Genomic DNA, 24,247 nt, shown 5'->3' on the forward strand with positions numbered 1-24,247 from the left:
CCAAGATTCCATCGGCCTTGAGATGCTGGCAGATATCACGAACCCACATGTGATATTCAGAGCCAGTTGTTCCTAATGGAGCAAAGTCCAATTTATTCAGGTTACTCATCCTGAAAGAGAACAAGAAATTAGGGTTAGTTTCGGAGCGAAAAAAAGGCTACAACGAAAACAAATAAAATTTCTGAGCGTAGTCGCTTCCAAGAAATTAGGAATTTCCGAGTCTAGTCGCTTCCAAGAAATTCGATTCCAAGAGGGGTTGGATTAGATCGAAACAATGATGTTTGCGGTCGATCGTTTTATCTCAACAAACTGTAAGTGTAGAAGAATGGAGGTTGCAAGTCCCCGAAAAAGAAGAGAAATTAAATTTAAAAACTCTAAAAAAAAACGGGAACGTTTAAAAAAAATACCTCGAAATAAGTCGCCGGAAAATTTGACGGGAAAAAGTGGTCGGAAAAAGTCGTAGGAAAATGGCCTGAAAAGTCGACGGAAAAGTGGCCGGAAAAGTTGTTGACCGTCTTTGACCAGGGGTTGACCGTTGACTGTTGACCAGGGGCTGACCGAGCTGACGTGGTAGTGGGTCCCCCGGATGCTGATGTGGCTGTGCTGACGTGAATGATGATGTGGCTGTGGGTCAGGTGTATCAGTGGGCCGGGTCAGGTCAGTAGGCTTCTGGGCTCTTCTTCTTTGGGCTTGACTTCTTTTCCCTTTTTTTTTTTTTTCCTGGGCTGGGCTTGCTTTCTTCTCCTTTTCTTTTCTTCTTTTCTGCCGGTTCAATATGCAGCTGCTCAGGTGGCCGATTCACGTCTTTTTAGGCCGATTTTTGGACTTTTTCTTCCGGTTCCTGAAACTTTTGATCAACTGGCTTCTGCTATCAAAAGTTGGTGGAAATTGGAGGTCCAGAAGATGGTGAACCGGTGGAATATTTGCTGCAAGTTGTATGGAGCTTCCAGTGGCGGGTTCAGTAGGTTTCCGGCCGGTTCTTGGGGTGCCGCTGCCGGTTTTGGATTCCTGGAATCGAGTTCTTCAATGTGTGAGATGGAGGCAGAAAATGCTTCAAGGTTTTGTATTCAGATTCAAGGTTTTTAGCTTCTTGAATTAGGGTTTGGCTATTTGTTTCAGGGTTAGGGCTTCGTGTTGATAACGTGTTGAAGAGAAACTGAAATTGAGAGGAAATCGTTGTGTATTCTCATTGATAATAGGGGCCTCTTTCTATAGAGGATTACAATGTATAGAATCTCAATCATACAAGGAAAGTAATCGTACATTGAACAGGAATCTATATCCTTCTAATTTAACCCTATTACCACTAGGTCAAGTAACCTACACACCAAAATTTATCAAAATAATTATACACCCGTAACAAAATTAAATATTTACTTTTCTCATATTAATGACATAATATGTAAATTACCATTAACTACACTTCATCCGATTGTTTACCATGCCCAAAGCCTAAAATCTCTATTCCCTTGCAGGGGGAGCGGCCATATGGCCTAAGCGGACTCTTAATGTCCATGCGGAATTTTTTTAAAATTTTTCTGTTAGATAGTAATTGATGAAAACACCCCTCTAATCAACAATATGCTTCGCTCAGGTCTAATCTGTCTTCTACTTTACCCAGAAGAGGTGCCGAATATGTGACATGGTGCTAAAAGAGGTGCCGAATATGTTTCCATTCTGAGATTGGTCTCAAATTGAGACTGCAAGCCCATAGCAGGTGGGTGAGACATAAGAACTGGCATATCGTGTGCCCTATGCGCGACATACGTATGAAAGTTTCGGCTGCAAGCAGAGACTTTGCATTCATGTGGGTCAGACAACCTTGAAGCCCACCCCATAGTCCATAGATGGATGGCTGTGGTTCGTCTAATACAAAATGACGACCCTTGTTTGATTAAACTTTTTTATGCAAATTATATCAGAAAAAAATCACACAAAAAAAAAAGAACACCAAAAATTATAAATATAATTATACACCGGAAACAGTAAATATTGAGTTTTCTATATGACTTAATATGTAAAACACATTATTAAAAAAATAGTATTGTCAAAGGAAAAATTAATATGCCACCGCGTAGATGATACTTCCTATTGGAGATGAGTAGACGAATTATATGAATAATGCTCTAAAGAAGGTGTGAAAATGAGTTTAGCAACCCAAATGAAACTCTATTGTTGGAGTTGCCCTTAAGGAATATTGAGCAAATGAAATGGATTAATTGATTGATTAGAGGTAAGATTCACGAAAGAAAAAAATATACACAAAGGTAAGATAAGAAAATAAGAATTAAAGTGCAGGGAGAAAGATAAAATATGGAAAAAATAAACTCAGAATCTGGAGATTTGTCTATGATTTTTTTTTTTTTGGAATCATCAAATAAGAATTTTATTAGCAAAGGCCAGAACAGCACGAATACATATCAATCCCTGCCAACATAGGGCTAGTAAGACAACGATATGCTAGCACCATTCACTAGTACAATCTATGCTCACTTATTCCAAGTGAGCCTATAACCTATACAAAAGCATAGAAGATAGGCTAGGCTCAAAACAAAAAACAAAAAACCTAAATCTTCTCCTTGCCCTTCTCACTAGGGCTAGGAGGCTTGGTATGATACTCCAAGCAAGTCACCTGTGCAGTAGAAATCTTTCTAGACTTTGGGGGATTTTTATTTTTCAACCCCAGTGGTCTTCCTCTCTTCTTCTTTAGTTTCGGGATCTCCACCATTGGCTCTTTGGGCAACAAAATACTTCCTGGCGCCTCAGTAAGGCCAAGAGACCGAGCAGTAAACTTCCTAGGGAAGCTACGTATTTTTAGCTTCTTCAAAGGTGCATCCTGTAGCTCGATTTTTTGAAACAAATCCGGGAGCAGAATGTCGAGTTTTTTTAGAGAAGCCCCTGAGTTTGGAGAGCGGCCTCTCTTTTCTTTCACTGGCTCATTCTTGGCAGGGGCAGTGTTATGCTCTTGCCCTACATTCACTTCCAACTTCTGTGACACTATCCCATCCTTCACAATTTTTAGCAGAGATTGCACGGTCTCAGACTCCATGATCACCGTCTCTGCCAGTGCAACCACATCAAGTTCTTTCTTAGGGGGAGACGGCACTGCTTCAGGGACCATAATTAAAGCATTTTCTGGTGATGCAAGCACTTTCTTAGGAGGAGAGATTTTGTTTTTTTGAATAGCGACTGGGACAATTGCCAAAGAGTTATCATGTTCCTTGGCGAGAAATTTTTCCCACAGTATGACGGGTTTTCGTGGAGTTGTGCAATTCTGGAACAAAACACGATTGATCGGTGGTAACACCGGCGTTTGCACCCCATGAAAACGGAAATTACCCGCAGTGAAACTTAAAGATGGAGATCCAATCTCAAGTCTTCCAGTAGGCTGGAGCCTGTTTATGTTTTGCAAACTCCATGCTAACTGGGCAATTCTCTCCATCATGTATGAGAAAGTGACAAGAGTTGCACATACCAACCAGATTCTCAAAGAAGAAAGATATTTCCGGTTCCACGCCTGGCGCAAGACGGAGTTTCTTCAGGAGGAAGAAGGGCTTGGCTAGGTCATGAGAGACCCTAACCCTAACCTTCCCCGTCTTGTCAAACAATTTATCATCAAATTCCAAAAACTTACCCGCAACAGATGCGATGTCCTTGCTGGTATCAGGGTCCTCAAACGCCGGAGGAATATTCGAGATCTTCACCCAGAAGAAGAGCGAGAGAGTTCATGGCCACAGATTGGATCGGTGCCACTCCATCATATTCCTGCATCACAATGGGAGCATGATTGATCCTCCATGGACCTCCCAGGAGAACTTTGTTCTGATCTCGGAGTAGATCAAAACTCAGAACAAAATGGTTGTGTTCCCTTTCTTGAATCTTGAAACTCTTGTCGAGAACCCATACTCTCCTAAAGAATCTTCTTAGATCATTCAACACTGGTGGTTGTTTTGCCAGCGGCTTAGCCCGGAGGAAAGACTGCCTAGGGCGGCATTGCGCACCTCCTGTCCTTCGAGACAAATCAATGATTTTTTATTTATTTTTTGAAATAGTATCATGTTGATATATTAATACTCAGTTCAGAAATGATCATTACATACATATCCTCCCTCTACCATCTATGGGTAGATAAAAAGTTTGTGGTTCTTTCAAAAAAACAAAAAAGAGTTTGTGGTAAACTACAACGATACATAGATTAGGTCCGATCATTTGACGGTACTCATGCTCACTTATTTAAGCAAGCCTATACACTATGAAATAACATAGTAAATAAGCAAGCCTAAAGGATGAACTAAATCTGTCCAACCTGAACTATACTAGCTTTTAAGGCAGTTATCAATGCCTTAACGAACATCAATTTGGCTGAAATTTTTTAGAGATAATCTATACATTAGTACCTAAAAACTGAACGGTCGAGATGTGGATATATTCAGTTTTTCAGTCTCTATGAGTAGATCTCTTCTGCAAAATTTCAGCCAAATTAATAATTATTAAGATAACGAACTATATTAAATCAATGAACGAACCAAATCCGTCTAACCTAAACTGTTCATGTTTATAATAGTAAAACACGATTATGAATTACCTTAATAATTTTTAATTTGGGTAAAAATTTACAAAAATGATCTACTTATGGAGACATAAAAATCTAATGGTTAGTTTGCTGATATGTGATCAAAAAATGAATCTCACAAGCGATCCCTTAAAGTGGGGAAAAAAAACCGTTACTAAGTCCTCATAGATAGATAGGTAAATAATTGAGGAAGTTCTTATGATGCTTATTATGTAATCTGGGGTTGAGGTACCATGTTCCCTCATGTATTTTGTGATTTTATTAATCAAGGTTTGAGAATGCGGCCTGCACCGACCCTTAATAAAAATAAAATAAAAATAAAAAAAACTTCTTCAAATATGGAACAAGATCATTTTTTTTTAACTTAACAGATTTAAATGACTATTAAAACGGAACACATTACAAATTTCAAGCAGATATAGGGGAATAGAGAAGAAACAGGGGTGGAGGATTTTTTATTTATTTTTATATTCTATGCCTATAAGATTGGATCTTAACGCAGAACATATACAATAACACAATGTTCGACATCAAATACCCAATGCCACATTCTTCATCCACACAAAAAAAAAAAAAAAAAACCCAATGCCATTATGTGCAGTCACGGACCCATTTCAGTCTTTTCTACCACCTATATATTATTTGTATTTTAGGTTTTTTTTTCTTTTCCTGAAAGAGTACTGGACGACTGATAATCTCCACACATTCTGATTCACTGTAAGTCTGCAACCTAACTAATTAACTATATATCAAGTGGTAAACAAAATTTTCATCAGTCTATTCTGGTGGTAAAGAAAACGAGAGTGCAGCGTGTAGATATGAAAGAAAAAAAAAAAAAAAGATTTAAGCGCGAATATTATAGAGTATTGATTTCACATCTAAAAATTAAGATCTCGCAAATCTTAAGAGATGATTTAAATCTCTCTACGCTCAAGTATAAATGCAATGCTCAACGGTCACACGTATTTCGTATCGTCCAATGCAGAGGGCAGGTGGATGATGTGGAAACGGGATGTCTGAAAAACATGGAGTATTATTATATTATTACAACTACAAGTAGATGGCGGTGTAGAGGATTATATTGTTACAGGCTTACAGCCATGTGTGGAGTATTATATTGTTACAGCCATGAGTAGATGGCGGTGTGGAGTATTATACTGTTTATATTTAGCTCCAAGTAGACGGTGATCCAATGCTGTTGACTTTATACAGCACATATCATTTGGATAAGGGCGAACAAACCTGTTTTCCATCTCCAAGGTCTTTCTCCAGAATCTATCAAACCAGTGAATTTTTTCTCTTCAGGTAATTACAGAAGTAGTGGAATCCAGCTGAATAGGGAATTAGTGTTACTATTTTGCAGGTTTGAACAATGGCTGCAGCAACTGGTGTGCTTGGAAAAGGTTGTGCGCTCTTGGAGAAGGTCGCACGCCTATATGTTACTAGATTTCTGAGACAGTATATCTCTACAGGATGTTTAGTGTGAGTAATGCTATTGCTAGCTTTTGTTCTTAAATACACAACTATTTTCCTTGGATGATAAAATTTTCCAGCTAGCCAGTTAATTAGTTGCTTCCTTGGGGCACACTTGCACTAATGTTTTGAACCTTTTTCTCCGTTAATTAAGCTCAAGAATTGAATCATATAAATGACAAACTTATAGTTAGTAATCGCTCATCGATTTGCATTGCATTGCCATCTTTAGTTGGTACCCCTCTCTCTCTCTCTCTGAACTACTATGCATGAGTGATGAGCTCCATATGAAATCTCTCAAAGCACGTTGACAGAATTTGAGGCGATTCCCTTGTCAAAGAACTCTGATAAATGGTATATTGTCTGCTTTATCTTCTTATATATTACAGCTTATTAGAAGAAAGAATGGTGCAAACCTTTGAGGGAAGCAATAAAGGCTGTTCTTTGAAATCTGTTATTAAAGTTCATAACCCCGTTCAATTTTACTGGAAGGTATATATATGTATGCCTGCATGCATCGATCCTCTACTTTGTACTCATGAAGTTAAAATATACATGTATGAATTGATCAAAATTCCCTCAGTTTCACTAATGAGCAGTATCTATTTGTCAGGTAATGGACACGGGCAGATTTAGGCCTTGCAGATGCATATATCAATGGCGATTTTTCTTTTGATGATAAAGACAAAGGTCTTGAGAATCTCTTAATGGTAATATCATTCATCAGTTTCGGCTGCAAAATCGTTTGTTCATTTTGAAGATTAAATTCCGTCTTGCTAACCTTATTTAGTTTCCAGATTCTCATTGCCAACAGAGATTCAAATTGTTCCCTCTCAAAAATGAATAAGGAAAGGTACAAGCAATAACAATATTATCTGTTATGAATTTGCGTTTACTAAGGTATAGATAACAGTACGTCATCCAAATCATAACTACATCGAACTTGTTGGTTATATATACTTATATAGAGGAAGGTGGATGCCTTTGTTAAAGGAAGCTTGTTTAGCCCCAGCAAGATATCTCTTTCATCACGTTTCAAGGCAAAACTCTCTTACAGAGGCTCGAAGGAACATCTCTCACCATTATGATCTGGTAAACAATTTATGATCACCTGGATTTTTATTTTTATTTTTATTTTTTAAGAGGAAAACCTGGACGATACATGCCATGTTAGCTAGCATGAGACTCAAGCTCACTACTACTTTTTGTGTGTGGATCTAGAATAATGAATTTTTTTCGCTGTTCATGGACGAAACAATGATGTATTCCGCTGCTGTATTTAAGGTAAGAATAATAATCAGCTTCCTATAAGTTTACAGTAACTGATAGCACCATTTGCACGTACTGCATGCATGAAAGGAATTACATGTTTAAAGTATACACTTCCTTCTCCCTGTTACATCATTGAGTAGAAAGAAGATGAAGAGTTGAAGACTGCACAGCTAAGGAAAATCAGTATTCTCATTGAAAAGGTGAGTCTTCTCTGTAAAAGACTGGGTTTGACTTGTGAGGTCATCATCTACTTAAAGGCTATAATAATTTGTAGTAAATTACCCATATTTAAGTTAGTTTTCTTTTATTACTTTGATATTTGTGATTTTGCCTACTATTTTAAACAGTTCTGTTTTTGTTCCTTTCTATTAATCTAGGCTAGAATTACTAAGAACCATGAAGTCCTAGAGTTGGGCTGTGGTTGGGGAGGCTTCGCCATTGAAGTCGTCAAGCAAACCGGTTGTAGATACACTGGCATAACTTTGTCGAAGGAACAAGTGCAATTTGCTGAAAAGAAAGTGAATGATGCTGGCCTTCACGTACCAAAATTTATAGCTTTCGGGTTTTACATACAGGGGCGGAACCAGGATTTATAATCAGGGGGGCCCATACAAAATACAAAACTATTACCAATAAAATTTACAAAAAAATTTCTGTAAACATTACACATAGCAAGCAATTCATTTTTATGAATTATTTTAATTTAGAGTTGCTGAATCTCAAAATGTAAAAGAGCTCTAAAAATAAATGAGATATGTAAAAAAAAATAAATATATCAATCAATATATAAATATCTTAAACTTTTCGAGCGAATCTAGAGCCTTATACATCAATCTCCTTATATTATTTATTTTTCCCTTGCATATAAATGACTGTCATTAAATGAATTCTTAATAATTTTAGTAAATATCTAATGAGAGGTTTGTTTTTCTTTTTTAATTTTTTGTGATTTCATTATTATCTTCTATTTTCTTTAAACAAACTACTAACTTTTATAATAAAATATATTATTTATGATTACATTAATAGTATATATGCAATCTGGGGGGTCCAATCGGTTAAAAAACCTAAAATCTTAAATTTTTGTACAAACTCTAGTACTATTTAACTGATTTGTTTATTTGTTTAGGGGGGTCCGGACCCCTGCAGGCCTACACGTGGGTCTGCCCCTGTTTACATAATTGGTTTTTTTTTTTTTTTCAAGGAAAGAAATATATATCAGAAACACTTAGATGCATACATCAGCAATAAGTACATCGGAGAGCCATTGTGGCCCTTCCTCTATCCAAACTTGAAATGTAACAAACAAGTGTGTATTCCTAGCTAACGTGTGTGTTGTATGATTATATTTTCTAGGGTAATCTGTACAAACCACTGAAGGGAAGAGGTGAAACATTGTCTTCACCTCTTCAATTAGTTAAGACACTTTCTACCGAAAGATCAACCCCCTCTTTATTTAAATCAGAGATCACAGACTAGGCATCCAATTCCAGGATGATTTTGAAATATTGGAATCCAGCTTGAAGCAGTGCTTAAAGTCCCAAAGCAGCAGCATACAGTTCAGTAGCCTTAACACTAAAACATCCAACCATTCCTTTAGATACTGCAAGTAATAATTCACCATTTTCATCCCTTAAAATTCACCCAAACCCCTCAAATTTGAATCATCAGATAAATCACCATCTACATTTAACTTAAAGAAGAGGTATTGTGGTCTAATCCAAGAAGTGATAGGAGCCTAACATTCTGATTTCGAGCAGGAACAGCAGTAACAGAAAGAAATTCAAAATTAGAAGAAAGCATCTGAGATAGGATAAACTGAGCACTCACAAACTTGTGTTGAAATATTTCCTCATTTCTTGCTTGCCAAATTCGGCGACATAACCACACCAAAAGAGCCATCTCTGATTTAGATAGGAATCATAGGATACAGATCCTTCAATAACCCTTGTTGCCTACCTCCAATAGCACCACGAAGTGGGGAAAGAACCCAAACCATTTTTGCCTTTGGACAAGACCACAATGCATGAAGAATTGTCTCAGGAACCCTTTTACATCTGGAACAGAGTGGAGAAAGGAGCAGGTGCCTTCTGTAAAGGTTGTGTGCATGCACATGGCACTATGGCAGAATATCAGTCAGAGCTCTCCAAATAAAAAAAACGAACAGCAGTGGGAACTTTGATACTCCAAACATATTTCCAAAGAAGATTAGCTTGTGAATCCAAACTACCTTCTCCACCTGTAGACCAATCTCTTCTCTGAAGGACCAATCTGTAACCACTCTTGACAGTATAAAGGCCATGCTTGGTATAGTGCCAACAAGTTTGTCAAGGGACATGATGATTTGGTAAAGGCATAGAATGAATAATATATAAGCCCAAAATTTCACATCCCATCATTAGCAATTAGACAAGAGACCTGATTGTTGTTTACATATGGTGTCTTGAGTTTTATAAAATTTGCTGCATAATTAGGATAATTTTACAATACGGGTCCGGATCAAGGGACGACATATTTTACACAAATTTTGACACATCTTGTAAGTCATTAGATTTTAAAATGTTCAATGGTTTAGATTTGTTATTTGAATGATGTCAATACAACAACAAGTGATGTGGATAATGACATGACATTACATATTCCAATCTAAAATTATAATTGAATTTAAACTTTTCTTTACTAAAAGAAAAAAAAAATTAAATATTGTTCGTATTAGAACTGTACACAATCAAAAGAACAAAAGAAGAACAAGAATAGCAGAACAAACGCCAAGAGAAAGAAAAAAAGATTAAGGAAGAGTAGAAGAACAAAAGTCAAACACTGGAGAAGATCATCTTCTCCAACTCTACACTTTCATCTGTATCCTCCCAACTAGCTTTCCATTCATATAAAGTAGCCCACCCAGTTCTGATGTGTGTTCTTCCATCGTCATTAGGTGTAAAAAATTGAAAACAACCAAAATGAGGGACTTATAGGAGAGAAATTTCTCAATGGGTAAGTTGAGTAAAATCCACTTCATGGTGTTCTGTGGCTCGAGAGGTGTAGTACATACACCTAGCATTGTGGAAATATGCCTAGGATGGCTGATCATGGTATATATATCCTGCACATATCTCAAAACTCCCATGTGTATGCTAAGTGACACAGTTTCTAATTAGAAGTGATATTGATCACGATTCTTCATCCATAATAGTTTGGATATGCAATTGCTTCGATTATTCGATGGAGTTCTTCTTTCTAGCGTCCGACGTTTTTTCTCCTCTTCTTTATTTTTTATTTTTTTTGTTTCTTTCCTTCGATCGTGTATGTTATGTATTCTCTAAATTTTGACTTTTTTTTCTTTTAGATTCAATTATAATTTTAGATTGGAATATGTAATAATGCCACATCATTATCCACATCACTTAGTGTTGTGTTGACATCATTCAAACGACAAATTCAGACCACTGAACATTTTAAAATCTAATGACTTACAAGATGTGCCAAAATTTGTGTGAAATATGATGTCCCTTGATCCAAATCCTTACAATACATATATGTATGCCATATAAAAATTTACATACTTGACAACAAATTTTATTATTGGGTAACCATTTTACATTAAATTTGATAGTGTATTTTAGAAGGAAAAAAATTACTTAAATACAAACAATAAATAAATATTATTGTCAATTTTTTAAAGTATACGAAAATAATAAAAAAGTTGACTTCGAACCACTAGGGATAGTGGGGTGGTAGGAGCTCCCAATCTGGAACCCCCAGGTCTGGCTTTCGAATCCCCATGAGGCCTTGGTGGCCAGCTAATGGGTGCTTAATGCCCCGTGGCGTTCGAAAGGGATTAGTTCGGTCTGCTGGGATACCCCCCGAAAGGTGTGTGTGTGTGTGTTGCTAACTTTCTAATGCTAATCTCCCCCAATCAAAAAAAAAAAAAGTTGACTTCGACCTTTGTAGAAGTTTCAAGAACACCTACTAAAGTGAAGATTATGAATAACTCAAAAAGATTGAATGATTGATATGTGTAAGAAATAATTTTAATCAAACCAGGAAAGCATCAAAATTATGCTGCGTGACTACCGCGAATTGCCTCAGAACTACAAATATGACAGAATTATTTGTTGGTGAGTAATATTCCTAACAAATTTTTCCGAAAATATATTCCAAAACATACCTTGATCTATGTTGCAATTTTCAGTGAGATGCTAGAACATGTCGGCCATGAATTTATGGAGGAATTCTTTTCTTGTTGTGACTCTATGCTAGCAGAAAATGGGCTTCTTATTCTACAGGTAATATCTCATACAATATTATCTTAAGGTGGAATAAAATAGGGGCTGGGTATTCTTCTAATGGCTGGTTGTACCTCTTTTGAGTGGTATATGCATATAGTGCTGAACGTTTTGTGTGGCTTGATCTCGCCTAGTTCTCTACTTAATTTACAATCGAGAAAAATGTAGAATTTTAGCTATTGCGTGAGCTTGATATACATCTTGTTCAGTTTTGAGCTGTTGGGGCATATTTATTAATTGGCTTATATTGTATATACCATATGCCCCATTTAATATGTTGGATCGCAAGGTGTATATATGCAAGAGGTGATGCTGTCTCTGTGTGTGTGTGTGTCTACAGCCTTGAATATTTCGACCTCTCCATGTGAAGGATGAAGTTGCACTTGGAAGTTGGAAGAGAGTGTTGGCTTAATATATGATGTTTAGGAAATATTGGTTGCCTAACACTCTAATGTTCAACTATAACATTGATCAATACATATAAATTAATCAAGATTCTGTTAATGGTTAAGGGTGGTTGATCTTTCTCAGTGCACATTCTTTCCGGATGAGCGTTATGATGAGTATAGGGAAGTTCAGACTTCATAAAGGAGTATATTTTTCCGGGTGGATTGTTACCTTCATTAAGTAGGGTAACATCAGCTATGGTTGCTTCTTCCAGGTTCAGGTATGATCAGTTATTAATTAATAAGTACAATTTCGTAAGGTTTAATATTATACTGCAATTTCTATTTTGACTTATAAAGCTTCCATTTCTGCAGTGTGCAGCACTTGGAAAACATTGGAATTCATTATTACCAAACACTAGGATATTGGAGAAAAACATTCTCGGAGAGACATAGGTAAGAAGATGACCTAGTCAATTCTCATAATCATCCCAAACTTCCATGCTTGTACAACTATCGGTTTATATATGGTTTTTAACATTTTACAAATGGTTGTGATTCCAAGATGTTATAAAAGTTTTTTTAAGTTTTAACAATGGTGCAATGACTTTGTGTGTTTATAGTGAAATACTAGCTCTTGGATTCGATGAAAAATTCATTCGGACATGGGAGTATTATTTTGATTATTGTGCGGCAGGATTCAACTCTTGTACTCTTGGAAATTACCAGGTACATTTCTTTAGTATTTGGCATACATTCCTGCCAACCCCCAGTTTTCATGTTCATTCATTAAAATAGGGGCTAAAATTTATTTAGTCTGTGTATTCTACTCTAACATCATTTCAATTTTATCCAAAAACTCCTTGATCTCTCAATTTCTCTCCAATACGTTCATTCCGTTAACTATCCGTCTAAATACTCTGTTAAGTCGCTCACGCGACAAGCCCTTTCACGCCAACGAAGCTAGATAATTGTGAAATATTCAATATAGCTCTGTGCTTCTCCCTTCCTTTTTAGCTTTTAATTTCTTTAATTTATTTTTTTCTATTCTTTTCTTCCTACCTTCTTCACACCCAAAATCCAAAGCATAACACAACTGGATTCAAATTTGCTCACCACTTTTATTTTGTGGTGATATTACCACCCTATTAAAACTTACCACGTTATATAGAATTAATTAAATATTTTTTTTTAATAAAATATCATGATAAATTATAATTATATTTTATAACACGTGGTAATTTTGTATTAAGTGGTGGTATATATTTTAGTGGAGAGCAAATTTGAATCCCAATTTGAATCCTAACACAACTGCCACCACTACCACCATAACCACCACCAAGCTCTCTCTCTCTCTGAGCCCAACCACCAATCCCATTGCGGAAACCCCTCAACTTCCTCCAAAATTTCATTCCGACCCCAGACGATCCCCAACTTCTCCATCGACCCAAGAAACTGGACTTGATATTCAACCTAAACTTCTCAGCATACAAAACCCAAGCCCTCTCCGTTCGATTCAATTTCGAAAACAAACTCTCAACAATTCATTATAAGTCCTAGTCTTAGACTCTTAGCTAGGTATAACATTCTCACTCGTCATCAAGCTAAAGCACTCAAAAGCCTCATCAGCCCTCTTCATTTCACAGCAAGCACTTACTAGCAAGAATAGCGACGGCGAGGCATTGGGTTTCAATTTCGAGGCGGTGGAAGTCGATGTGGGATGTAACTTGATGGACAAGATGAGGGCTTTTGTGGAGGTCGAAGAGGGCGTGGGAGATTAGAGAGGCGGGAAGGTTGTGCGGAAGGTGTTCGATGAAATGCCACTGAGAAGTTTGGATGGAGTTAAGGAAGAGTGGTGGGTGATGGGTGGAGGGTCTGGTTGGCTAAGTGAGGAGAAAGGTGGGAAGGGAGATTGGTTTTGAAGGGGAAGATGGGTCTGGGAGTTTGGGGTTTAAGGGTCTGAGGGTTTAGGAGTTTGTAAGGTTTTATTGTTGGTTGAGAAAGATTGGGTTTTGATTTTGCGAACAGGAGAGAGAGTAATGAGGAAGAAGAGAGGACTTGAATGCAGGAAGAATAAAAGAAATTAAAGAAAAAAGGAAGGGAGAAAGAACACATGGCTATGTTGAATATTTCACAATTATTGAGCTGAGTTGGCGCGAAAAGGATTGCCACGTGGGCGGCTTAACGAAGCATTTGGACAGATAGTTAATGGAATGATTCCATTGGTGAGAAATTGAGAGATCATGGAGTTTTTGGATGAAATTAAATGTCAGGAACTGAAATGATATTGGAGGCAATGTACAGAGAGTGACTAAACAGATTTTAGCCCTTGAAATAATAAAAAATTATTCTTTTCATCATATACCCTCTTTGTGGTCTCTGTGCAGATTGTGTTTTCACGTCCCGGTAATGTTCTTGAATTCAGCGATCTATACAAGGGTTTCCCTTCAGCATATTGATTGTTCTGCAGAGTCTATGTTGAGAACAAACTGTTGCTGAACAAAAATGGTGTACAGATGGCTTATCTCTTGTGTTGGATTTGTATAAGCTTCCATGAAAAACTACCGTCTTTCTATATATTTTCTATTATTTGCTTTATCAAACTGTGGTCTTCTTGTATCATAATTCCATTGCTTGGAATTCAAGTTATCCGATCCATTAAATCTGGACAATTCTTAGGAAAATATCGATCCCACTTCCTTATGAAATGGATGGTATGGAACAAAACCAAATAGGAACTAATTTTCTTGAAGCATAAGAAACTTAAGGATGCATGTGAAGATTGCCTTCGGTTATGTTCAAGAGTACAAGAAATTCACTATGAAATGGAATTCTTCTTCTTGAGTGCCATTAATATTACCAAACAACAAGAAAAATAGAAAATAATGTCTTTATTGGAATATGAAGCATATATATTTGGTCCACCTAACATATGAGAGGACTGAACTCTGCTCCAAGCGATATTCAGCATAGATGTTATGTCTGTTCTGGACAACACTGTATGGCCTAGGCGGCATACTTACGATGATAAACAAATTGGGTCTAGTTGGCACTGGTTTGGGAAGTATAAGCACATTTTTGTCTCTCACAAGCATATGGGTTTACCTTGCAGATGTAAATTTGGGTATGATTTCAGAAATTTTGATCACAAAGTACAATAGCACTAGACCTCATATGCTTACTCTGCTTCCCTCTTGCTATCATGCATTGGTCACCGTCTCATTGAATTCAATGTCCCAAATGGTCTGTATATGCCATCAATAGTTGCAGAGTTTTGCGTTGGTGTTCAGTTCCCTGTGATTTTTGCAATTACTTCTGAAATCTTTGGGCTAAAGCACTATGCTACTTTGAACAATGTTGGGGTCATGGCTAGCCCAAAGCTTTGGGATTGGAAACTGGAAAGGAAGAGTGGTAATGGATTACGTTGTACTGGCGGCCGGACTTTGCTACAAAACTGTCCTGCATTACCATTACTGCAGTCAAATACTCACATTGCTTGGTAAGTTGGTGTTCTTATTTCCCTGGTTTCACAGCACTGACATTCATAAGGATTTCAACAAGGATGAGACAAGCAGCAGAGTCTGGAATTTTGGTGGCCTCAAAGTTGGAAGAGTGATCTAGCTCCAAAAATCTGTAATTTAATTGGAACGCAGCCCATGTAATAATTTAATTTGCTAGCTAAAAGCCAAAATTCAAATGATTGAGTTGAACACTGACAATTATAATAATCAGATTATTATAAGCGAAAGTCTCGTGGAAATTAACAGTTTATCCCAAAAGATCCATCTCAAAAACATGCATGCATGTGGAGTTTTACACGAAACAAGGATGGTGAAACCCCCAATAAAATGCAGAGAAATTTGTAATCTCTAGGAAGGTTCTGGTTTAATTGTAATTTAAACGATCAAATAGACTATTGCAATTGCAATTGCATTCATTTAAGAATACGATCGATGAAGAGGCGGATGCAAATGATGGATCCCTTAATGGATTGTCTCACTTAATTTGGAGCTAAACCAGTCGTATTGCATAGGATGCCTAATTTCCAATAGGAATATCTTCTAAACTAGTTTCCAATTGGGGTGGGGTGCCAATTCCGAGACCAAGTTACTGAGGCCTCCTGCATAGATAATGCAAACTAAGAGTTCTTCTATGTCATGTTCCACATATCCAAACACATAAAACATGAGAAATTAAGACCAAATAATCATACATAAAATACATCGCTAACTTATTGCTTTGTTTGCTATAAAATATCCAGGATTTTATTTGCAATCTTTAATATACTTCTTTTGTTTCTATTATACCTTAAAATTCAATATTCAACATTCAACATAAACCTGCTTAAAATTTTCAATGGGGAAAGCAACAGTTTTGTATAAGCCTAATAATCCACCGAAATTAAACCAAAAAAGTCTCCATCTTCTGAAAATTGTGAGCAAACCAGATTCTGTAGGCTTTGTAGCTTAGCCATGTATATACATGGTCATCCCTCATTTTTAGGGACCATAAAGATATGGACAAAGACTTTTCCGGTCAATTGTATATTACCAGTGCCCGACGCTCTCTATTTTATTGACAAGTTGGAGAAAAAGAAGGCTACACTGAAAATATCGACACTAATGTAAAAATCTCACACAAATTTGAAAGATCACACATGCATGATCTATATAGTTTCCTTTTCCCTAAACTCTAAACCTATTTCATGGGTTTCAACATGAAAAAATAACAAAAGAAAGCACAGCATATACATATATGCATTAATCTCTATGATCTTTCATTGGTTTGGTGATGGCCATTGGTGACACCATTTTCTCCCACGGCCATTTCAGTCTCAGCATTTTTTTCTGCCTCCTCTCTGAACTTCTTGTATATATCACTCTGGTAAAACTTCCTTGTCCTCATCACTAAAATCAGTGAAACCAGTGCCCCAAAAAATGTGGCAGCTGCAATTATAATAAAGGACAACTTGAAGCACTCTCCACCAACGCAATCCAACTCGTCCCCTTCTTTCCTAGTGAGCCCTGAAGCATCCAATTGCTTCCTCGCCTCCTTATCGTACACATGACCGGTGAGTTTCACGTTGAGCAGGTACAAGCCGACGGGGCTCGCGGCTGAACCGAAATTGTACAAGGTTGAGTAGTACTTGAGCCCGAAGAGCTCGGAGATTATGGCGAAGAGCAAAGGCCATTGGGCGCCGAAGCAAAACCCTATTATGACCGAGGCCAGGTAGAGGCCATTTTTAACATTGAAGGCAATGAGGAGATGACCAACGCAAGAGAGCAAGAGGGTTAGGGTTAGAATGAGAGGACGAGGGAATTTGTATCGTTTTAGTAAGAATTCAGAGTAGAATCCGGCAACTACTCGACCGAGATAATTCCATATGCTGACTAGGGACACGAAAGTGCTCCTGCTGCGGGTGGCATATCCCAACGAAGTCCCAATCTGACCCAAATTGTCAATTGCGGTCAATGTGCCCCCAACACCACATATGCACGCCATGAATAGTATGAGCATGTCAATGCTGAATAGAGCTTGGAGAATTGTGTAGTCCTCCCCTCTATTTGGTGGCTGAAAACAAGTTTTCCAACAAGATTGGGTAGGTTCCGCGGTGGACTCAGGAGCTTCATCCACTAATTGTTTATCGGTTGAGACGGCAGCAGGGATGGGCTTTTCAGTGACTATTTTGACGTCACCGTTCATCTCGAGTTTTTTGCTCTCCCAAATCTTGTACTCCTCAATTACAACCACCACGATGGGGAGGGCGAGCAAGAAGAGCACCATGGCGGTGCTGGCTCCGTACTCCCCTTGAGTGAAGTGCACCCTATTCTGTATTATGATCATGATCATCAGAAAGCCAGCGAGCCCGAGAGAGATGTACAACATGTTGTAGAACACCTTGACCTCGTTGCTTTGTCTGATCACCTTCATGATCCTAATAGTCTTCAGAAAGGCGAACGATATGGCAGCCGGAAGCCACCCGATGAGCAAAATCAAGGATCTGGTGTCGTCGTAGTAGAAAGCATAATACATCTGAGTGATGATGGCGCCGCTGAGGCCGACGTAGCCCTTGAGGAGGCCCAAAACGACGCCGCGGCTCTCGGGGAAGTTCTTGACGCACGTGACCAGCGAGCCGGTGTTGGCGAACGACTGGGAATTGGCGCCGATGCAAATGTAGAGACACATCTGCCAGACTTTTGGTCTGGCGATTTTCTTGGTGACGGAGAGCCAGATCATTAAGTATCCGAAGAAGTTGAGGACGGCGCCGACCACGAGGACCACCCACGGCGGCGTGACCTCGTTGAGGAGGCCGGAGAGGATGCCGACGTTGGAGCCCAAGTCTTTGAAGAAGCTGAGGAGGTTGAGTGTGCTTTGGTCGTAGCCGAGGACCTTTTTGATGTCGGGAGAGTAGAGGCCGAACATGTAGGTAGCGCCGGCAGCGGACATGATTAAAAGAGATGCAAAGACCATGAACCACCGGCCGTTGAGGACCTGGAGGGTCATGCCTTTGGTGTCGGCCCATCTGCCCGGACCGGAAACCGTCATGGCTCGATTGAGATCGATATGTATTAAGGTTGAACCAGAGAGAGAGAGAGCTGTGAGTACAGTTTGGTATGGAGTAGAGAAAATGTAAGGGAAATATATAGAGGGGAGGTCACGCAAAGAAGAAGGCAAGTGACAAACACAGAGAAGATAGTCACACCGAGACTTAGTTGACTAAATTTATAAAATGAGTAAATGGGAAGGAGTAACTTGCTGAGGAACAAGATAAGAAGGAGGAGCCCCTACTATAAATTTCATCTTATCCAGAGGAATATTATTGTGGGGAAATTAATTAGTGAATTTGTTTTTAGTTTGTGCAAGTGGATATAGGAGAGTTTCTTCCGTGCTCAAATTAAGCCGCCAATTTGGACAAAATCTATTTATCCAAAATGGATAAATAAAAACTAATTAGAAAAAACGGATAAAAATTCTAGCACCAAAATTTTGATCATTTATTAGAAAAATATTTATTTTGAATTTGGAACATTTACGTAATTTTAATTTTTTTAGCTAGATACACATCATATGAAAGATATATGCAGTATTAACTTTTTCTATATTGGTCAATTTCAATGATATTAAAGATGTTCTCAAAGGGTAGCTGCACCAGCCCCTTAAAAAAAAAAAAAAAGGGGAGATGTTCTTACATTAAACGTTTGCAATAGGTTTATTCATTAAAAATTTAGATTATACCCCAATCATTATGTATGACTCAATAACTTATCACTTTCTCACCTTTTTTTTTTTTTTACTCTTCTATGATTAGGGTCTCTCTACTCCTAGATATTATATCAAACTGTTGAAGTTTCCTTTCATTATACGAGTTATACTTTTTTCCAATACATCAACAAGATTTATTCATTTTTATCTTTTGGATATAAGCTTTTCTTTTCTTTTTTGTTGAAAGGTTGGATGAAGCTTTAACCAGGAAAAAGTCTCAACAATAATTAATTGGATTGATCAAAAAAAAAAAAAAAGTTAATTGGAGCGTTAGATGGTACTTTACTACCATCTATGATCAATAAGCTTTTAAATGTATCATTCCAAATGAGACGGGATATGTCAATAACACATGCACAATCAAATTCTACAACGTTGAAATTTCATAAGAAATGGAAACTTGTAGAATCTATTTACCTAATATGGTTACTTGCCCCCGGCCATTTGCTTTCTCTCAAAGAATGTTATACTAATTTTTTTATCACGTTTCAAATTTCTAATATTAGCGTCCAAAAACAAAAATACTCTTAAAATTAATCGCCGATGATTAAATAAAATATCAACGGCTATATCATTGATGATGAAATAATATGCTTAAAAGACAAACTTAACAGTTGAGCACATTTTGCTCATTCAAGGAATAGATTTTAGTAAATCAACCATATGTGTGGTTATAATTAGTTCTGTCCGAGTATTGTGTTTACCCAATTAAGTAGATGTTCAATTAGCAATTTTCGACTTTATAAATACATTGTACGTACGTTGTCTAATGAAAGAAAAATCTTCTAAAGAAATGAAAGTGATCGATTCGATAATGTTTCCCACTATTGTTTTGTAGGGTTAAGAAATTAACTAACGTAACCGTCTCTAAACAGTCGTGTACAGATACTGTAGATGGCAAGATATTTATAATGAGCATTCCCACACGTGCATTGCATCTGTAGAGATCTTCTCATCCTCGTAATCCCGGTATGAATCCGTTAATTAGTACGCACACGTCATAATTTATAAGACAGGTAATAAGCTGGTCATACATTTTACAATTTCTTTTATACGACTTACATATTTCAATTGTCATTTCTAAAATAATTTAATAAATGGAACCGATGCAAAACCCTAATATTAATATAATAAATAGAACCGGGCGTGGGGCGAGAGCCTCCCAGCTAGGCTGGGTTTTAAAAAAATAAAATAAAATAATCTGGAACGAAAGTGATAGAGCAATCTAGCAATAAGTGCAGATTGACCGACCAGTGATTAAATTCATCTATGAATCATCGTTAGTTAATTAACATTTTGAAACAAATCTCATGTCAATAAAAATTTGCACGTGCATATTCTTTGATGCTTTAATAGATGGGAAAGCATTACTACTTGCCTTATTTGCCATTTTATTACTTTTTGTAGCCCAGTAGGCCAGTATGTAACGTTTATACATGTACAAATAAAAGACGAAAAGAAAAAATTTCCACTTTTGTCTGCAGAAGAAATTGAATTATTGTGTAGATAGGCTTGACATTAAAATCCACCTAGTTGTTGCAATAAGGAGCATTTGTTACGTCCTCTAATGCTTGGTCACTCCTCTAATACTTGGTTACTGATACATGTTAATTAAAGATTAGCACATGCATGCAGCTCTAGTAGATGGGAAAGTAGTACTCCCTGGCGTCTTGCAGAGTTTGCCAATTCATTATCTGTTGTGGCAGATGCAAGTTTAATTTTTCGTTTTAGTGAGAGACGACGAATGTTAAATAATAATTACTGACACGTGTTTAGAGAACTTAATTTAGTAGCGGGATGTAATTGTAATTGGACTACTCACTGGAACCCTATTTGCCAATTAGTTGGGATTGTTTTGAAAAGCAAATATGTTAACACAAAATTTTGATTTTGTTTTTGCAGAAGAAAATTGGAATCTTTAAAAATATAAATGTCAATGCAGGTGCTGGATATTTTTATCTAGAGAATGCATAAGGACAGTTGGCGAATGGGGATGCATGCTTACCTGTTCGCGAGTAGCTGGGAACTCATTGCTGGAATTTTCAAAGTCAATACGATTGACCTTGAAGATAATGACTGATGGATCGTACAGATCGACATTCAAAATATCAATTATAAATTTGTATTTGTAATATAAACTATAAAGTGGGATTTGATTATACAAGTGACAACTAGCTAGGATAGTCGTATATATACTACGTAGTTGAATATTTCTCAAACTATTCATGGATGATTCCTATTGTCGTTGAAAAAATATTTTAAAAAATAATTAGAGCTTCTATGTTCTCACAACAAATACATTATCCATTAAGTGTCTAAACCCCTTCCATTAATGAATCTCTTTAAGTTTTTTTTATCATTTGTTCATATGGGAGGTTGACGGCAATGATATTTAATTTGAGAGCGGTATTTAAGTGTTTTTGTTACCTATTGTTGTTTTTTTAAAGAAATTATCGTAAGTTAAATGATCTCAATATTGACACAGAATATTTGTTATAGGTCTATAAGTTAGTTAAACGGGTGAAGAACAAAAAATATATAATTAGATTAGAATCAGATTAGTTAGAGCAGGAGTTCGGATGTGTGATCATACGGTCATACCCTTCAAATCTTGCTAATGTGTTGCGTGCCGGCCACCACGCGCGCATGCTTGTGAAAACTCCGGTCACATTTCTTTCGCCCTTCATTCTTTCCTTCGCTCATACAATCTTTGTACTCAACCCAAAAAACAATACAGCCTTCGTGTTTGTACCCTGTAATATATAATGAAGAACAATGCAGGTAGGAGTACATGGATACATATCCAAAAACTTGGTGGAACGACTCAAATGAACAACATTGACTAATTCTCCCTCATTGATTTTAGGATCTCTTAATTGACTTGGGCTTCTATATTGACGTATACGGTATGGTAATACTGACAATACATGAAAGAATTCAGCACTTTGCTTGTCGTGCATATACAAACTAAAATGGCTTGTCTTCACTATTCACTAGATCTAAATCCCTCTTGTCTAAAAACCAGTAGACACTTAATTTTTGTAGTTATTGCATATGGTGGAAGTGGAACACTGTGCACGCACAAATTAATGAAAACTATTAAAATGAGAGCTAGTTGAAGATTTTCTAATCAACAGTTATGGAACTCACTTTTCGATCACATTTCGATAAATCAACCGTTAGATGTTTCGATATTCATGAGTAGATATATCATTTCTACAAATTTTGAACCAAATTGAAAATCAATAATGCATTCATAATCGTGATTTATCATTTATAAACATGAATGGTTCAGGTTAATTTGACAGATTTGGTTCATCAATTAATTTGATCTAGTTCGGTACCTTAATAATTAACACTTTGAAAGAAAATTTTCAGAAATGCTCTAGTCATGTATACCTAAACATCCAAGTGATCTGACTGTTGATTTGCCAAAATGTAATCAAAAAATAGTTATCCCAAACTATTGATTAGAAAGTCTTTAAATAATCATCATTTTAAAGGTTCTCAATCATTAGAACTTCTCCCTAAATTATATATACATACATATACTTCTTGAGTTCTTGACGTCAAAAAGAAGAAACAAAGAAGTAAAGAAAAACTTTGTCAAGAAGATTCTCTCGGTTAAGGTGATGGCTAATGCCCACCTTTCCTCTCTACATTATGTCTCAAGCCTGAACGCGAGGATTAGCCATCACCTTGTACCAAACAATATTTACTCTACCTTAAGGTACAAATTTTGTTAGGTTTTAGTAGTAAATGAGTGTCTACGCCATTCTCATATTAACCTTAATCCAAAACCCAAACATGATCCATTTATATAATAAACTTCATACGCTGTCCATGTCTAACTCGTAAATACTTGCAATATTTTCATAATAATGACTATGTATTATATATATTGAGCTAGGAATTAGCACCTCCCTTATTCCACTCTTTAATTATTGTTGATTACTTTTTGCAAATATAATGCGATGTGAACATGGGTACTTCCGTCGCCGGTGACTAACAGATTGATTTTTTGACAAATAAATAGATCCTTATCATAGTATGTGTACGTGATTAACTAATTAAATAAAGGAAGAGTGCATTGTTATAATTATCAAATAATTGATAGCCAGCTTCATAAGAAACAATGTGTGAATGATAAGCCTTCAATAAACTAAATCAAAATCTAATTAACATCTCAAGGAATGCGATATATTGGATTTTTATCTTTATGATTGATTATTCAAACTTGCTGAAGGGCCAGCCTTGGCGGTAAAGATCCAACTTCTTCAATGGTATTTTAATCACCAAATTAGTTGATTAGTCGACCCTTAAGTTGAAGGGGAAAAGGTACAAATATAACTAGACAAATTGAGCCTATATATTAGGAAAGCGTCTTGGCAATTAATTTCCAATGGAACGAGCGAATATGCATGTCTATGTCAAACCCATATACCATTGTGAGGGCTCAAGATTAACCCGGTTAGTTTTGTAATACAAACTTGTTAAGTTTATTAAGCTTATCATACAATACTAACACAAATTCGAATCGATCTTTTGGTTCCCTCAGAGATTATCTGCATACAAATCAAGCAAATATGTAATTACTTATTCATTTGATTACAAGCACAATCACTTGAATGCTCAATCCAAAATATTTTTTTATTTTATTTTATTTTTTTCATTTCTTTGCTCAAGTAGATGATTCAACATATTCCGAATTACTTGATTTTTCGTATAGATTATTGTTAAGGGAGGCCTAAAAAATAAATAAATTTAAAGTATACAATTACATTGTCTGATTGATGAGCCTCATTAATTGGCATTTTCAGGCCTTCACTTGAGAGAAGTCAAAAGTTCTTACATTCGTATCAATAGTAAAAGTTAAGTTCTCATCATTCTTATCTCAAGGACTTTAAATGTTTAGATAAAAACAGAATTATTTGTTCAAAGTTGAGTGAGAAATTTGTCACAACAAAAACATATACTATATAAACGTACTCCTC

At 36.6% G+C, this 24,247-nt stretch overlaps 2 protein-coding genes and 1 long non-coding RNA gene across 3 annotated transcripts; 2 read left to right on the forward strand and 1 right to left on the reverse strand.

The window, feature by feature from the left end:
* The first annotated feature begins 5,793 nt into the window (after nt 1-5,793).
* Nucleotides 5,794-7,138, forward strand: LOC121051015. The gene is made up of 6 exons (XR_005804804.1): nt 5,794-5,833; nt 5,937-6,055; nt 6,436-6,538; nt 6,660-6,756; nt 6,844-6,899; nt 7,015-7,138. It is a non-coding gene; the product is annotated as an uncharacterized LOC121051015 (long non-coding RNA).
* Nucleotides 7,139-11,251: 4,113 nt separating this feature from the next.
* On the forward strand, nt 11,252-14,772 carry LOC112189147 (tuberculostearic acid methyltransferase UfaA1-like). The gene is given in 7 exon segments (XM_024328422.2): nt 11,252-11,436; nt 11,511-11,604; nt 12,136-12,172; nt 12,175-12,271; nt 12,366-12,446; nt 12,614-12,719; nt 14,378-14,772. Coding segments are annotated over 7 exon segments (546 nt in total). The 5' UTR covers nt 11,252-11,377; the 3' UTR covers nt 14,450-14,772.
* A 1,758-nt stretch (nt 14,773-16,530) lies between these two features.
* On the reverse strand, nt 16,531-18,656 carry LOC112182297. Its single transcript, XM_024320734.2, has one exon. It carries the CDS (start codon nt 18,534-18,536, stop codon nt 16,758-16,760), a length of 1,779 nt encoding a protein of 592 aa, XP_024176502.1. The 5' UTR covers nt 18,537-18,656; the 3' UTR covers nt 16,531-16,757.
* Nucleotides 18,657-24,247: the final 5,591 nt, after the last annotated feature.

The sequence above is a fragment of the Rosa chinensis genome, chromosome 1 (genome assembly GCF_002994745.2).
Source record: "Rosa chinensis cultivar Old Blush chromosome 1, RchiOBHm-V2, whole genome shotgun sequence".
NCBI lineage: Eukaryota > Viridiplantae > Streptophyta > Magnoliopsida > Rosales > Rosaceae > Rosa > Rosa chinensis.